At 38.2% G+C, this 17,014-nt stretch overlaps 1 protein-coding gene across 2 annotated transcripts in view; it reads right to left on the bottom strand.

Annotated features, from left to right (window-relative positions):
• The window catches only part of ZCWPW2 (zinc finger CW-type and PWWP domain containing 2), a 175,749-nt gene that overhangs the window by 100,055 nt on the left and 58,680 nt on the right, over positions 1–17,014 (bottom strand). For both annotated transcript variants that reach the window (XM_069088546.1, XM_069088547.1), the window contains exon 3: positions 7,541–7,700. In XM_069088546.1, coding sequence (XP_068944647.1) covers positions 7,541–7,700 — 160 coding nt within the window. The remainder of the gene's footprint in view (positions 1–7,540; positions 7,701–17,014) is intronic.

Below are 17,014 nucleotides of genomic sequence, written 5' to 3'. Positions count from 1 at the left end.
CTCTGGGGCCGGTGCTCTTACTCGCTGTGCTACCTGGCTGCCCCTAAGCATGTCACTTTGAAATTGTTTGGGATATTTACTTAAAGAATTACTATTTGTAACAAATATCTAGATTTCATTAGGATGTTAGTACAAAACCCAAAAGGGATAGGAAGCTCTTAAAAATGGAATTCTGGATTTTAAACTCCCAGGAATCAAGATGGTGGAGTAAGTAGTTATAGACTTTGAAAAACCCAGAGAATACTGCCCCAGGAAAAATCCTAGAATACTGGAACCAGCAGAAAGACAGGGTACAGCAGTCTTTTAGCTCAGAAGCCATGGGGGATTAAGAGGAAAGATCCCTCTTGCTGTGGTTGAAGGGGACCAGTGCAGGACAGGAGGGATCCCAGCAAGTCAGTAGCAAGTCCCACCTCAGTGGATCAAGTGGAAGACCCCAAGCACCAGGGTAGAGGAGCAGGCAAACACCAACACCAGGCACACACCAACCACCAGCAGCAGCTCCAGTTCAGCATCAGGTAAACTACCAGACCACCAAAACATCCAGCTGCCAGTACCTGAGGTTCTAGCACAGAAAAACAATAACCAGAGCCCTAGCCCCCAGTATAAGAAGTTTGGGACAGTGTGCCCTGGGCCCCAGAAGCAAAGATCAAATTTAAAAGTCAGGAAAAAGGCAAACATAAGCAAGAAGAATAAAGGAAAATCAATGACCATAGAAAAATATCTTGGTGACAGGGAAGAGCAAGGCACAAATTCAGGAGAGGACAACATGGTCAATACACCTACATACAAAACCTCAACGGGGACTATAAACTGCTCTCAAGCTCAAAAAGCTGTCTAGGAGGAGCTCTGGAGGGATTTTAAAAGTCAAATAAGGTAAAAGAAAAATCAAACAATTTCTTTAAAAATACAATTGACAAAATGGGAAAGAAAATATAATGAAGAAAACAACTCCTTAGGAGCAGCTAGGTGGCGCAGTGAATAAAGCACTGACCCTGGAGTCAGGAAGATCTGAGTTCGGTTCTGGCCTCAGACACTTAACACCCACACAAAAAAACTAGCTGTGTAACCTTGGGCAAGTTACTTAACCCCAATTGCCCTCAAAAAAAAGAAAAAGAAAAAAAAAAGAAAACAACTCCTTAAAAAAATTGGCCAAATGGAAAAGGAGACACAAAAGCTAAGTAAAGAAAATAATTTGTTAAAAAATAGAATTGGGCAAGTGGAAGCTAATAACTCTGTAAAATATCAAGAATCATTCAAACAAAATTGAAATGTGAAATATCTCATTGGGAAAACCACTGACCTGGAAAATAGATCTAGGAGAGGTAATTTTAAAATTATTGGACTACCTGAAAGCCATGATCAAAAAAAGAACCTAGAAATCATCCTTCAAGAAATTCTCAAGGAAAATTGCCTTGATGTTTTAGAACCAGAGGGCAAAATAGAGGTTGAAAGAATCCACTGATCACCTCCTGCAAAAGATCCCAAAAAGAAAACTTCTAGGAATATTATAGCCAGGTTCCGGAATTCTCAGATCAAGGAGAAAATATTACAAGCAGCCAGGAAGAAACAATTTGAATATTGTGGAAACACAATCAGGATAACCCAGGATCTGGCAGCTTCTACAATGAGGGATCGAAGAAGGGCTTGGAATATGATATTCTGGAGGTCAAAGGAGCTAGAATCAAAACCAAGAATCACCTACCTAGCAAAACTGAGTATCATGTTTCAGGGGAAAATATGGTCATTCAGTGTAATAGAGGACTTTCAAGCATTCTTGCTGAAATAACCAGAATTGAATAGAAAATTTGACATTCAGATACAAGAAGCAAGAGAAGCATGAAAAGGTAAACAGGGAAAAGAAATCATAAGGAACTTATCCAAGTTGAACTATTTACATTCCTACATGGAAAAATGATAATTGTAACTTATGAAACTTTTCTCAGTATGAGAATAATTGAAGGGAATAGAAATGTACATATGTATATATATACAAAACACATTATGTATATATATATACATATACACACACACATATATATGTCTATATAGGAGGGTATATGAGTGTACGAATACATATGTGAATGTATGTATATATGTGTACAGGTATACATAGATAGAGTGCACAGGACCAGTTTAGTGGGAAGAGATGATACTTAAAAGGTGAAATTAAGAGATGAGAGAGGAAAATAATGAGAGGAAATAGGGAGAGACAGATTGGGGTAAACTATCTCACATAGAAGAAGTAAGGGAAAATGGATTCAATGGAGGGAAAGAACAGTAAGTCAAAAGGGAATGGGTCAACCTTATTCTCATTGAATTTGGTTTAGGGAAGGAATGACATATAGACTAAATATGGTATCTCACCCTACAGGAGACTAGGGGGGAAGTGGGTGAGAGGGGGGATGATGGAAGGGAGGGAATGCTGGGGGAGAAGGAAGGTGGAAGCAGCCACTTTTGAAAAAGGCAGGATCAAAGTAGAGAATAGAACAAGTGGGAGGTGGGATAGGAGGAGTGAAATATAGTCAGTCCTTTACAATATATCTACTATGGAAATGTTTTGAATAGCTACACATGTACAACCTATATTGAATTGCTTATCTTCCCAGTAAGGGTGGATGACAAGGGAGGAAAGTAATGAATCTGGAATTCAAAGTTTTAAAATCAAATGTTTAATATATATACACATATATATTATTATCAGTATTATTTTACATGTAAAAGGGAAATAAGATACACAAGCACTGGGGCATAGAGATCCATCATGCCCTACTGGAAAGTTGGAGGGGCTATGGGAGAAGATATGGGAGAGATCAGATTGGAGGAGGGGATATCCAGTGGGATTGCTAATTTGGGGTGGTGGGTCAGGGAAAAAAGGGGAGAAAATTTGTAATTCAAAATCTTGCAGAAATGAATTATGTGAACTAGATGTTAATAAAGCATTTGATTTTTAAAAAAGGCCTAGATCCACTCCATATCCCCTTAATGGGACTAGAGACCCCCAGGGGAAGTGTGAAATCTAACCTAACTTGTCTTCCAGGAGGTAAGGACCATGATAGAAAGGGTTACATGTGGAACCTGGTCTGATATAAAATTGGTCTCTTCACTTTTGCAGGGACCCTACAGAGATTCTCTCTCTGGGATTTTTGATTCTTGAGATGCCCTAGACTGAGAGATCCTAGAAAAAATCTGGTGATTTTTTAGGCTATAAATGTACAGTTGCCTTTTTTTTCTTCCCCTTACAAGATAGTTCCATTAATGTAATTTTGTAACCTTTTCATTTTTAAAAAATTCTTAACTGTTAAGTACTAATACTTTTTGTTTTATTGAATTTGGAAAAAAATTATATACTGAAACCTGGTGCTAATATATTGATATAGTTCTGTGTTACTGAATTCCATATAAGTAATGCATAAGTATTGATATTAAGTTTAATACGAAAATTCTGGAATCACAAAATTCCTACCTTATAGTAAAAATGTTCATACTGTTCTTTTTGCGTTTAGGCAGACCTAGACAGTTTGTTTTTTGTGAAAGCAAAATGTTATTCAACTTCTTTAGGTAAGAAATTCCCATACTTAAAATCCACAAGTAACTGACATCCTTTGCTAGTTCTCTAGCTGAATCCATTTGCCTTCTTGTTCTGATAGGTGAGTTTGTAATTCCATTTGGTTTGCCCTGGCAAACTATATCCTTTGGGCCTTTGGGATAAGGTACCCAGAGGAAATTGCCTTTATAGGGATTGCCTATAGTAGAGGGACTCCTAGAGAATTTTACTGTTCCCTGTGTGGAAAGGAACACTTTTTATTTTGGTGTGTCCTATGTAGAAAGAAATATTTTTTGTGCAGACCACAGTTGGTTAGCCTTATGCAAAGAGAATAATTGCAAGAGTTTCCATCTGGGATGTTTTGGGTTTTTTTTATTTGAGAAAGGGGTTAAGTCACATTGACCCAGGTCAAACTCTGAAGGAAAAGCTTGTAAAGTTTTTAGTCCTCAAAATAATATAAAAGCTTTGGATTTTCAGGTCCATGAATCTAAGATCACAGGAAAATACCCTGAAACTCTGCCTTAATACCAACAGATAGTAGATACATCCTATGCAATGAGGGTTAGTTGTTGGAGGGTAAGGGAAATGTATGCACTCCGTGTGCTCTCTAGGAACATCTTTGGGAAGCCTGGGTGGAGCTCAATAGCTTTCCACAAGCCCAATTTTAAAGGACGACAGGAATCCCATAACATGATGAAACAGATGCTTGATTCTAAGAGACAGAGCCAGGGAGAGAGGGTTAGAAATGGAGCCTTGGACCTGGAATAAACATTCTGTTTGCTCAGCTACTGTGGGGAAACACAACACTCCACAAAATTTCCCAGCTCCCTGCTGACACCATCATGAATGCCCTTGGTCTGGAATACCATCCATAAATCATGGTACAGAAAAACTCATTATCATATAACTGCTCCACAGTATTCAGTTTTGGCTTCTTGAAGTCTATTTCTCCATTCTATTTCTAACAGCTTTGCAAATTTAAAAAAAAATAGTTCTGTAGAAATGTTATTCATTCTACAAAATGTGTAGACACTGTCCCTGCTTTTGCCCCCTCTATGCTATCTTCCTACCTACTTTTACTGATCTCTATCCCATTCAGCATGGAACACAATCATCTGCCTAGAGCCAATAAAACCAGTGTTTCCCCACAAATACATATTCCCATGAAACCAAACAAAAATGGATAGTATGTAGCAGCCAAGAGTATTAACTTTCTTTTAGATCCATGGATTGATTTTCATTAGTGCAGTTTCTGAAATCCTTTAGGTCTATCCTGATTTCTTTTAGGCCTGGGGCAAATGAACACATACTTATTTTCATGGCTGATTTAAACCTGTGAATTTCTCCCAGTTCAATTTCCTTTCCTTGCTGAAGCAATCATCATGGCAAGAATGTTAGGAGATAACAAAACTTTAAAAAATCATCTTTTGGTTTGGGGCTTACTTGACTCCCATATATTGCCTCATCAATTAACTACAAATATCTTACTAACCTTTTTCATAGCTGATATATTCTTTTTCTTACCATAGTCTTAATAAAATATTAAGTTCTGCAAAACATAAAGGCTCTATATCTTAAAGGACATAAGATATATATTTAATGATGTACAATAGCTAAAGTGGTATTTAGTTCATGTATTCTAATTATAATTATACAAAATATGGTAATTAGTTCTAGCCCAATGGAAATATGCATTTCAAATGTGAATATCTTTGACAATATCCATACTGAGTGGTCATCCTTTGTGGGGTAATGAGAGAGAGGTAGGAGTCCCCTGGTCTCTTGAGGCTATCAATTTCACTTTTGGACACTCTAATTGTGAGGAAGTTTCTCTTTACATTGAACCTAAATCTGAATACTTGCAACTTCGGGTCATTGTTCCTATGTAACATGTGTAACAAATGACTCTGGTCTCCACCACATGAAAGCCAGTTGGTTACTTTTCACTCCTTCCCCAAAGTTCTCCAGTACCCTTAAGTTGGTTTGGGAAATGTCTAGGCTCTCTGCAAATGACTCCATTACCAATTGATATTTTTTCCTCATCTGTAGGGGGTGGGTCCCTTGAACCCCAGTTTCATTTAGCTCCTGATAGTAGGATTAGTTTCTACACAAGAATATTTCAAAAGACATAATCATAAAAATACAAACTTACTCCTCCAAGACATGGGACTTACTTCCTCCCTCTAAACACTACACCCACCTCAATCTCTGAGTAACAGAAAGGGTGTGTGTGTTTGTGTGTGTGTGTGTGTGTGTCTATGTGTTTCCCATAGAGCTGCTTGTTAAACATTTACCAGCACACTTTGAAAGAAAAGGAGAGTAGAAAAATGGTAGAGCAGAGAGATAAGAAAACTTTCTTGCTCTTCCTGAACTAGGCTTTATAATTATAGAATTATCATAGCCTGGCTTTATTCTTTAAAGTATGGTGACTTTTCAAAAAAAAATAGAAAAGTAGGGACAAAATCACATATATATCAGCAATCAACAAAAATTTATTAAGCATTTAATATGTGTCAGGCACTGTGTAAAACTTAATCTTCACTATGAATATTTTCTCCATGATCTTTTTAAGTTAGATAAACAACAAAATAATAAATCAAGTCCTGGCTCCAGCACACTCACTCTCTCTCTCTCTCTCTCTCACACACACACACACACACACACACACACACACACACACGATTTTTCTTCCTGTTATTCCTTTATAAAGAAGGAAGAACATAAATTCTCAAAGTACCAAAGCTATGCTATCCTATCTCAGTAAGATGACTGGTTCATATATCCTCTGGAGAAGAAAAGTAATTAAATAATTAAATCTCTTACATTTAAAGGCCTTCTATCCCATATACTCATTAGCTGACTAAAGTATACACAGATTTTATTTATGACAATAATAGGTTTTAAAAACAATAAAAAATTAAATCACTGCTCTTATCCATTCATGCCAAGGATCAAATCACATGGATAATGACATGGGTTAAATAATCTTACTATAAAATGGAAAGCCCATACAATATGGGCATTATGCTGTTCCCTAACATCAACATTATTTAAGCATTCTCTGGAAGCAAAATATGTTAGTTTGTGGTGGAGCAATATCCTAGTCTCTTCTTCACAGGCTAGTTTTTCCTTAAAAGATACTGGACTGTCCTTAAGATCTGATTGGCTCAAGAGACTAAAGTAAGACTATTGACCACTTCCTAGTCACTGGAGCACAAAAGAGCCACTAGATGTTCCAGCTTAGAGACAGAGGAGTTTCTATCAGATGAATCAACTTATGGTGCCCTTAATGTATATCCTTATGGAATAGCCTTCCCCTGCCATGGCTAAGTAAATGTTCTTTTATTATCAACTTCTAAAGGACTTATATCTTATTTCATTATAATATTCGAGCTAAACTACCAGGAGATTGACTCAGGCTTAGCCTAAAACATTGGGGAAAGTTTCAGTTAAAAGGAAATTAGCTCATATAATTGAATTGACTCTAACCCTTAAACAAAAAAGGCTATATTATCTGAGAACTTAATCTATCAGCGATGGCTTAATTATAGTCTAATACAAAAGAACATTCTGAAACAGAAAGTCACTTGAGGACTTGATGAAATATTCTATTTGAAATCTGAAAATTTTGTTGGATCACATGATTATCTCATTAAACTAGAGTTGCAACTTAAATTTCACTTCAAAGATTGTAAAAATGACCAAATTAGAATCCAAAAAGTTTCAAAAAGTAATCATAGTCCTATGAAAAGTCTATAGTTGAATAATGCTAATAGTTCTATTGCTAATCAGAAAAAAACACTCAAAGCTGTTATATTTATATTATCTTAGAAAAAAATATAACATATATATTTACAATTTCTAAAGTAATGCTAAAATAGTTATATTTATAAGCCTTATAAAAAAGTTAATTTTTTTAACATTCTATAAAAAATACAGTGGAGTCAAAAAAGTAGCAACAAAAATAAATAACAAACTTAATGTTATTCTACCTACCTTTAATGTGATACTATAATGACCAACACTGTTTGCTTTTATCCATTTTCTTGAATGGGGATTACCCAGGAATTCTACATGATAACGTTCAACATTTCCATCCAGATCACAGATCACATATTCCCCCGTTAAAGGATCAAGACAAAGTATTCCTGGCCAACTTTCAGGGGAAAAAAATATTTTAATTGTTTAGAAATTATTCCCATTATTCTTTTTCAGAATACAAACATTATGTTGATTAATACATTTAACAATTATGTGTGAAGTTTTCTCCTTTGAGTTCTAATGATTTTTTTCACAAAGTTTAAAAATATCTTGGTCAATATCTTTTAAAATAGAAATATTTATTTGGTATACTTTTAAAAATATATAATTTTATTGATTTAGGTAGTTACCCTCATACACTTAAACAATCTGAAATACAACAAAACTTTATTATTACATGATTTTAAAAGGAAATTCAATATAAGATAACATACATATAAGATAATGCTACTACATGGAGAAGCTTCTGAGAGGATTCAGAATACAGAACTGTATGTATAAGGGTAACTACAGATTAGTAATCATAGGACATCCTTTTAGTGATGTCACTAAGGAACATGAATATAAAGGCAATAGAGTTAGAGTTTGACACAATCCTACTACCACTATTTTTTTCTCCCCACTTGTGGAAAAATACAGGCTGCCCTACTTGCCACAAAATAAATTCTTGAATATTCTAAAGAGTAGTCTAGGCCTAGAAACAAGACATGAATAAGAAAGAAAATATCTTTCAAAGCAAAACTGCTTCAAGAAATTATAAACTTAGTCCTTCATATATTCTATTTCCCTTTCTAACTTTTCCATGGCTTCCTTTTTTTTCTGTCATTCTTCCATTTTTCTTCTTTTATTCTATTTTGTTTCTGTTTTGTGAATCCACAGGAAGGAAGTTTCTGCCATAAGTACTTCTGCCTGAGAAAAGTGAAATGTCATCCCCTTCTGGAACTTATATGATGCATGATAGCTGTCTTGAAATGTCATGTAAAAAAGAAATTAAACCATTTTCTACTTTGGCTCCAGAAGGCAGAATCAGAAACAATGGGAAGAAGTTGTGGAGACACAGTTAGACTTAATATTGGAGAAAATTCCTAAAAAATCCAGACTATTCAAGCAGAATAGCTTGCCCCAGAGAAGGCAAGGTCTGTCCCACTTCTGGCAGAATTCTTCAGGCAGACTGCATGGGCACTTGTTAGGGAAACTTTAGAGTGGATTTCTGGCCAGGTACAGAACAGAATTGATGAGATCCAAGGATTCTCCCAAACAAGATTCTATGATTCTGTGGCTTTGAGAATTAGAGAAAGAGTTCTGAATATGAGTTAAAGAGAAAAAACTCTAGCCTGAAAAATCAGCTTTAGTTTTTAACTTGTTAGGTTTATTATATCTGGAGGGTATTTAAGAAGATGGCTAATACTGTTTAAAATCATACAGGTCCATAAGTGTTCTAAGGTATGCCGGATTATTTTGTTGGTCTTCAGTCATTTCAGTTGTGTACAACTCTTTGTGACCTCATCTGGGTTGTTGTTTTGTTTTGTTTTGGCAAAGATATAAGGTTGGTTTGTCATTTCCTTCTCCAGCCCATTTTACAGAAGAGGAAACTGAGACAAACAGGGTTAAGAGATTTTCCAGGGTCACACAGCTAGTAAGTGTCTCAGATCCGACTAAAACTCAGAAAGACAGTCTTCCTGACATCAGGCCCAGCACTCTATCCATGGTGTTACCTACCTGTCCATGCTTGATTGTACATGAAAATAAAAACAAATTTTAGAATAAGAAGCAAACTGGATTGTATTATAATGTTTATTTTTAATGATATCCTTTAGAGACCTTAAGTGATAACATGATAATTATAATGATGATGATGACAGCTAGGATTTATATGATATTTTAAGGTTTACAAAATGTTTTACAAAAATGTTCTCATTTGATCTTTGTAACAGCCATAAGAGATAGGTATAATTATTATCCATACTTTACAAATGAGAAAACTGAGGCAAATAAAGGTTAAGTGACTTGCCCAGAGTCACAAAGGTAGTGTCTGAGGCCATATTTGAATTTAGGTCTCCCTATTTTGCAAATCCATGCACTAATTCACTGTACTACTCAGCAATAAAAGCTGGAATCTGAAGTACAATATAGCCTTTTTATGACATCTTTCTATTGATTATCTCCAACTTATTCAGCATAGATATCATGTGGGTACATAGCTGTTTTTGTGTCATTTCCACCTTAGATTGTGAGCTCAATGAGAGCAGGGACTCTCTTTTGCCTTTCTCTGCATCCCCCAGCAATTAGCAGTGAATGACATATAGTAAGTGCTTAATAAATGCTTATTGACTAACTGATAGACATAATTATAGAAGAAAATTCAGTAAAAGGTATCTTATCATGGTCTAGATAAAGAATTTACTTTCTCAAATTACAAAACAGTCTCATCAGTTGTTTCACCTATGAGACAATCAGATGGGATAGAATTGGAAGGTAGTATAGCAGTGATATTCCATACCATTAACATCTTCACATAAAACATTAATTTGGGGGTGGCTAGGTGGTACAGTGAATAGAGCACCAACCCTGGAGTCAGGAGGACCTGAGTTCAAATCTGGCCTCAGACACTTAACACTTACTAGCTGTGCGACCTTGGGCAAGTCACTTAACCCCAATTGTCCTGCCTTCCCCCTCCAAAAAATAAAAAACAACAATAAAATTAATTTGTCTTTAAAATATTTGCCTGTTCTTGCAGATATCAATTTTTTTTTTGCTTTTTAAAATTAATAGTGTATTTTAAAATGAAGTTAAAACACTCTACAATAAATAGCTGGTTCGTTGTTTTCCTTCGCTCTGGAAGATGGCCAAAATGGCATCACTATATTAAAGTCAAGTTACAGTATATCTGACCATGGCTGATCAGACAAATATAGCTCAGAATGTTTTACCACAGGTCGGGCACAAACAGTCCATATGAACATTTGGGCTGGATTCTCTAAATTTTTCATCTTACACATCTTTTGAGGTACTTCAATTCTGCTTTTGCTCATAAAGCATAATACCTTCTTTGATGAGGGCATCCCAAAGGTAGTCCTTTATCAACATCTCCCATGTCACTCAATCAATTCTAAGATTCTTCAGAGAGACCTTGAGGGTGTCCTTGTAGAACTTCTGACCACCACATGAGTTCTCGCTGTGTGAGTTCTCCATGAAGTAGTCTTTCAGGCACGTGTACATTGGCATTGGAACAGCATTGCCAGCCCATTGGAGCTGTGATCCTGACAGTAAAGTATGAACACTTGGCAGTCCGGTTTGAGAGAGGACCTCAGTGTCCAGCATCTCATCCTACCAGGCGATCTTCAGAATCTCCCTAAGATGATCCAAATGAAAGCACCGCTGCACTGTCCATTTTCACAAGCATGTGGCGCCACGATGAGGTCAGCACAGTGGCCCTGCAGACCTTCTGTCTGGCCGTCATTCTAACACCTCTTCTCTCCCACACTTTTCTTCAGAGCCTCTCAAACACTGAGCTAGCTCCAGCAAAGCCTGCGGTCAGCCTCCTTCTCAACGTGTCCATCCCTGGAAAGTGCTGTCAAGGTGAGTGAACTCATCCACAGTGTTCAGAACTTCTCCATTTACGGTAACCGACGGTTCCACATTGGGCTGGTGTGGAGCTGGCTGGAGGAGCACCTGTGTTTTTTGGGCATTAACTGTTAGGCCAAAATTAGCACAAGCAGCAGAGAACTGATCTATACGTTGTTGTTTCTCAACTTCAGAGGCTGCATTAAGTGTACAATCATCTACAAACAAAATTATGCACTAAACTCTCCCTCCACTTTGGTTTTGGTGTAGCCTTTTTTTTTTGCAGGGAAGAAGGCAGGGCACTTGGGGTTAAGTGACTTGCCCAAGGTCACATGACTAGTAAGTGTTAAGTTACTTACTTAGTAACTTGAGGCTGAATTTGAATTCAGGTCCTCCTGACTCCAGGGCCGATACTCTATTCACTGTACCACCTAGCCACCCCTTGGTGTAGCCTTTTCAAATTAAATAATTTACCACCAGTTCCATAACTGACCTTGATGCTGTGTTTGTCCTCATTGAAGGCACCTGACAACGCTGCTAAAAACATCATGCTAAAAAAGCATGGAAGCAAGCACAAAGCCTTTTTTCACTCCATTGATGACTGAGAAAGCATGAGAAAATTGTCCATTATCAAGAACCCAGGCATGCATGCCATCATGAAACTGATGAACAATACTAATGAACTTCTCTGGGCCACAAGCTTTTGACCTAATTTTGCATAAGCCTTCACAACTTGAGAGCATCAAAAAATAAATGACATTAATATCTCAAAAAACATGCCACTTTTGCCAAAAACACAACTTGTACCATTAACACAAGCACTGCAATGTAAGAGAAAGAGCCCTGAATTGGGGAGTCCTGAGCTCTGGTTCTATCTCTTTCTATGACCTTGGGAAAACTACTTGACCAGTCTCAGATTCAGTTTCCTCATTTGTCAAATTACAAGGCTGAACTAGTTGATCTTTAAAATCCTCTTTCAGTTCTAATATCATACAATTTTACATACAATAACCCGGAATTCAAGCCTGGGGCATTTGGATAAGTCTCTCCTCATTGCTGGAAAGAATGATTATTCAATGTTGTATGCTTGAACGAGGAGCAGAGTTGGCATGAGAAGAGATATATTCTTCTTGCTTTGAGGGAAGACACATTTGCTTCCAGGAGATACAGAGACAGGGAAGAGACAGAGACAGGGAGAGAAAAGAGAAAAAGTGGTGAAAAAAGGAAAGGATAGAAGAGAGCTAGAGGGAAAAGAGTGGGAGGGAAAGAAAGAGAGAACACACTCTGGGGAGCTGAAGACATGTGGAGGAGCCAGTCCTCCACACATTCCTAACTTCCAGATTGCTTTCCTAGGGACTGAACATTTTTTTTTTGGCGGGCAATTAGGGTTAAGTGACTTGCCCAAAGTCATACAGCTAGTGTGTCAAGTGTCTGAGGCCAGATTTAAACTCAGGTCCTGTTGACTCCAGGGACAGTGCTCTATTCACTGTGCCACCTAGCTTCCCCAAGAGACTGAATTGTTATTACTCTTTATGAGAGATCAGGGATTTTAGTTGAACTGAAATATCTCACCCCCAGAGGAAGAGCTCATTCAGTCTGTGTATGGCATGGCTTATACTAATCTGTATAACTTCTCTGACCTCTGTTAGCTATCAGCTTAGATAAATGGGCTTATTTACTATTCATTTTTTGTGACTATCTTTTGCTTAAGTAGCTTTTGGTGGGAATAAACCATGCTTTTGAGTATAAGTTTGGGGCAATCTTTCCCCTTTAACAGATAATGAACAGGCTAGAAGCTTGAAATTATCAATATTTAGTGGGGAAGATAGATATGATATAATCTGGTAAACCTCTCTCTGAGGAGAGCAAAGTGGCCAATCTGGTGACCCCAATCTCCTGCTCCTTTCCAGGTAAGAATCAAAGTCTACCTTGGAGACTGATGGGTAAGATTCTAGAGATAGCTAGAAGCATTTAGATATGTACATTATGTACATATGTACTCTTATGTACATACAACCTACATCAGCAGCAAACACAAACCTTACATATATAAACTCTGAGTGAATTTTCTGCTATCCAATTCACTGGCTAATGAGACTTAGCCACAATGAAAATTTATCAGATACATCTGTGTAACTTCAGAAATTCTATTGATCATTCTGATGTCTAATTTATTGATCAAATAATTAGGCAGGAGGTAGAAGCGTTTATTAAAGTTTAAAAGCTATAATTATGGGAATAATAATAATTCAACTTGCTAAAATCATGAGATACCGCATTTAATAATCACCTATCTCAAACATCTAAAATCTATAATATTGGTTAAACTAGGGGAGAAGATTATGGGAAGAGGATGGAGTAGGTCAGAAAATTCCAAGGTCTCAAGATTTTCCCCCACAAAAGACATAAAATAGTGCCTCAGGGCAAACATAAAGCAGTAAAAATAAATAAGAGTAGTTGCAGAACAGGGGTCCTTCTGGGATAATCAGAGAAGATCTGAGGAAAAATTAGCCCCAGCCACAGGAACTTTTACTCCCGGGACAATAAGGAGAGTTGGGTATCTGAGCCAGGTAAAATTGAGAGAACTTCAGCTGAAGAGGAAGGTCAGATCCAGTACATGCAGAAATTGTACAATTTATCAACACAAAGATATCAGATTGGGAGGGGAAGACCCTCAGATTTTCTGGCTAGAAAAGATAACAATTGTTACTTACACACATTTTCAACCATCAAAATATAAACAATGAGCCACAGAAGCTAGGGTTGGGCCTATTTTCGGCCAATCAATGAAAGCCAGAGTGATTTAGGTTTCAAGGTGGAGTCAAGTAGCTCCATTTTAAACACAATGGAGTTTCAAAGGCCTCCCTTCAGAGCTATGTTTCAAGAAATCTTAACTTAAAGATTAAATGTCTCCCAAAAGAACCAAACAAATAAAAACCTTGAGTATCATAATGTAAGAATTAACACAAGACTTGTAAATAGAAAAAAAAAAAGTGTCAAAGTAATAGAGATAGCCTACAGAAAAAAAAAAATCTCAAAGCTGCAATCTCCTAGACATACAACAATTCCAAGGCCAAAAAATTCTGCAATAAATCAGGAGAAAGAACTTGAAATAATACAAGACTGTTCTGTACCCAATGGAAACCCTAGAAGAGAATGGAATGTCTTCCAAAAAGCAAAGGATAAATTGCAACCCAAGGTCATATACCTTGCAAACCTGTGCCTAATTATCAATGGAAAAAAATTGGGTATCAGATAAAAGTCATCTGAAGCAGTCCTACAAAGAAAACCAAATGTGAGATTATTTGCTTCCCAAACACCCGACAACAGAAATACAAGAAGGTAAAAAAATAGAGCAACCAAGGAAAGTACAAATAATGAAATACATTACCACAGGAAAAAAAGGGGGGAAGGTGCCTAGAAAAAGATCCTTATGTGGGTAAATATAACTAAAAAAAATGAAAAGAGGGATCCTTAAGAAATTTTTTTCCTAAAAGTACACTAGAATACAAAGATGAAAGCAGAAATTAAAAAGAAGAGATGGAAAGAAACAGACCTGAATCATGAACTAAGCCTCATATACAGGGAAGTAAGTGAGATGGAGGTGAAAAAGAAAAGGGTGTGGAGAGAAGAGGGTTACATTGATGAAGATTACTATGAGTGAAGAAAGATGCTCTGTGAAGGGAGGTAGGGATCTTGTGCTGGGTGTAGTCTTGGGCAAGTGGGGTCTGAAAAAGATCACTTGTCCTATCTTAGAACGAAGGGGATTGGAATTCCAGTTGGGGGGGGAGGGGAATATAACCTAGTAGAGTAGAAGGACATGGACCCAGGAAGGAGATTTTGAGGAAAATGAAGAAAAGGTAACCAGGGAGAGGTTATAGATGAGTGGTAGGCTGCATAATCAGAGATGTAATGGGTGAGGAGGGGAAAATTCTAGAATGGTGTTGATGAGGTATGGGCTCTGGGAGCCCCCTTGAACTCTCCTTAAGTCCTTGAGGTACAGGCTCTGGGAACCCTCCTTGAACTCTCTCTTCAAAGTTCAACTTTCCCTTATGGTACTTGTTGCCATATGGGTTGTTGTTGATTATCGGTCTTGTGATGGTATTTAGCCTTAAATGGAGGCTACCACCCACTTTGGGCTGCATTGCCAAGCAACCCGATTGAGAACACACGGTCTCAGCATTCTGGCAGCCACTGCTGGCCTCACACCATACACGGGCAGAGTGCCAGCTATCCTAAGGGAAACTCCAGAGGGAACCAGCCACTAGATGATTCGATTAGTCTTTCACCCCTATACCCAGGTTGGAAGAACCGATTTGCACATCAGGACTGCTACGGACCTCTACCAGAGCTTCCTCTGGCTTCACCCTGCCCAGGCATAGTTCATCATCTTTCAGGTCCTAACATGTATGCTCATGCTGTACCTCCCAAGCGGGGCAGCAAGATGGGCCAGTGGTGTGCCCTTGGCAGGACAGGAAGTACTGAGGCCTTGGGATCCCACCTTGGCTGGAGACTTTTGGCCTTCACCTTCATTGTGCAATGGGTGGCTTTCATGCGAGCCCTGACTTGCACGTGTTAGACTCCTTCATATGTGTTTCAAAACAGGTCGGGTGGAGCGCCAACATTGCCACTGACCCCAGGCACCTCACAGTGCAGCAGAAGGAGCTGGCGGAGCTGCCTCAGTGACCTCAGCAGGAGTTGCTGAAGGGGGAGGGGCTGGGGCCGAAGCCATAGGAAAGGGGCCATTTAGTTGGTACCCATTGCCTGTCTGTGGAAGGCCTCTAGCTTCAAGCACCTCACAGTTTTTCCTGAGAACCTTGTTCTGAGAAAGTTCAATGAAAGCCATTAAGTAGGCAACTTTGATCCATCTTCCTTCTCTGTGACAGTGTGATTCTAACTGCAAGAAAGTATTATCTTTTAAAGTCCCCAAAACAGGCCACTATTCATGGTCTTCTAGGCCATATGTAGGCCAAACAGTGTTGCAAAAAAACACAAACTTTTCCTTTTTAAAGGTCTCCAGAGAAACTAAATTTTTTCCAATGTTGTAAAAGACAAACTTTTGGGAGCTACAGGCATAGGGCCTAAAGTCCCTTCCTCCATAAAGGAAGGTTTGAGAGTAAGCCTCAAAAAACAAACAAAAAAAAAAACCACAAAAAATAACCTGAAGTTTTCGCAGTTCTCTAGCACCAAGAGAATTGAAAGAATCTGGCTTACACTTCCAGCTGGGATGTCTGTCCTTGTCCTCCATTCTTCAGAAGCTGCACACATGTCCATGTTCTCCCAAATAACCAAATGGGACCCAGAACCTGAGGTCAGGGTGAGCAAGAAACAGCCTCCTAGCTGTCTGACCTAATGGGAGACACACACACACACACACACACACACACACACACACACACACACTCTGTAATGGAAATGCAAATTTAAATATCTTCCCTGCCCCTAGGCTAAAGTGTACCTGGAGCCTGGGGTGGGAGGCTTGTTTATCAGTAGATACTTCTTGATTGCCCAGTGGGTCCAGAAGGTTGTTACATTCTCTGAGCCAGGAGAAGGCTATATAAGCCCTGATGTGTAGCTTTGTTTTGGGGGCTCACTTTGAGAAGTGTTCTGTGATTTGATCTGGATTCTGGGAAGCCGCTGTTGAGAGCTTCCCGGCTTTGAAAAACCCAGATGTTAAAACCCAAATGTTGATTTGGTATGGATGTAATGGTTGGACAGTTTGGAAACTGTCTACTGTGTTTCCCCAATAATAAGACACTGTCTTATTATTTTTTTTTTGAAAGAAAAACACCAGAGGGCTTATTTTCAGGGGAGGGCTTATGTTGTCCTGCCTCAGCTCTCCTCCGTGGCACTGCTCTCAATGGC

The sequence above is a fragment of the Petaurus breviceps genome, unplaced genomic scaffold (assembly GCF_028583685.1).
Source record: "Petaurus breviceps papuanus isolate PSGF00001 unplaced genomic scaffold, PetGlider_PUasm1.0 185, whole genome shotgun sequence".
In the NCBI taxonomy this organism is placed as follows: domain Eukaryota; kingdom Metazoa; phylum Chordata; class Mammalia; order Diprotodontia; family Petauridae; genus Petaurus; species Petaurus breviceps.
Note: the sequence above shows the minus strand (reverse complement) of the source record. Positions and strands in the feature narration are given on the sequence as shown.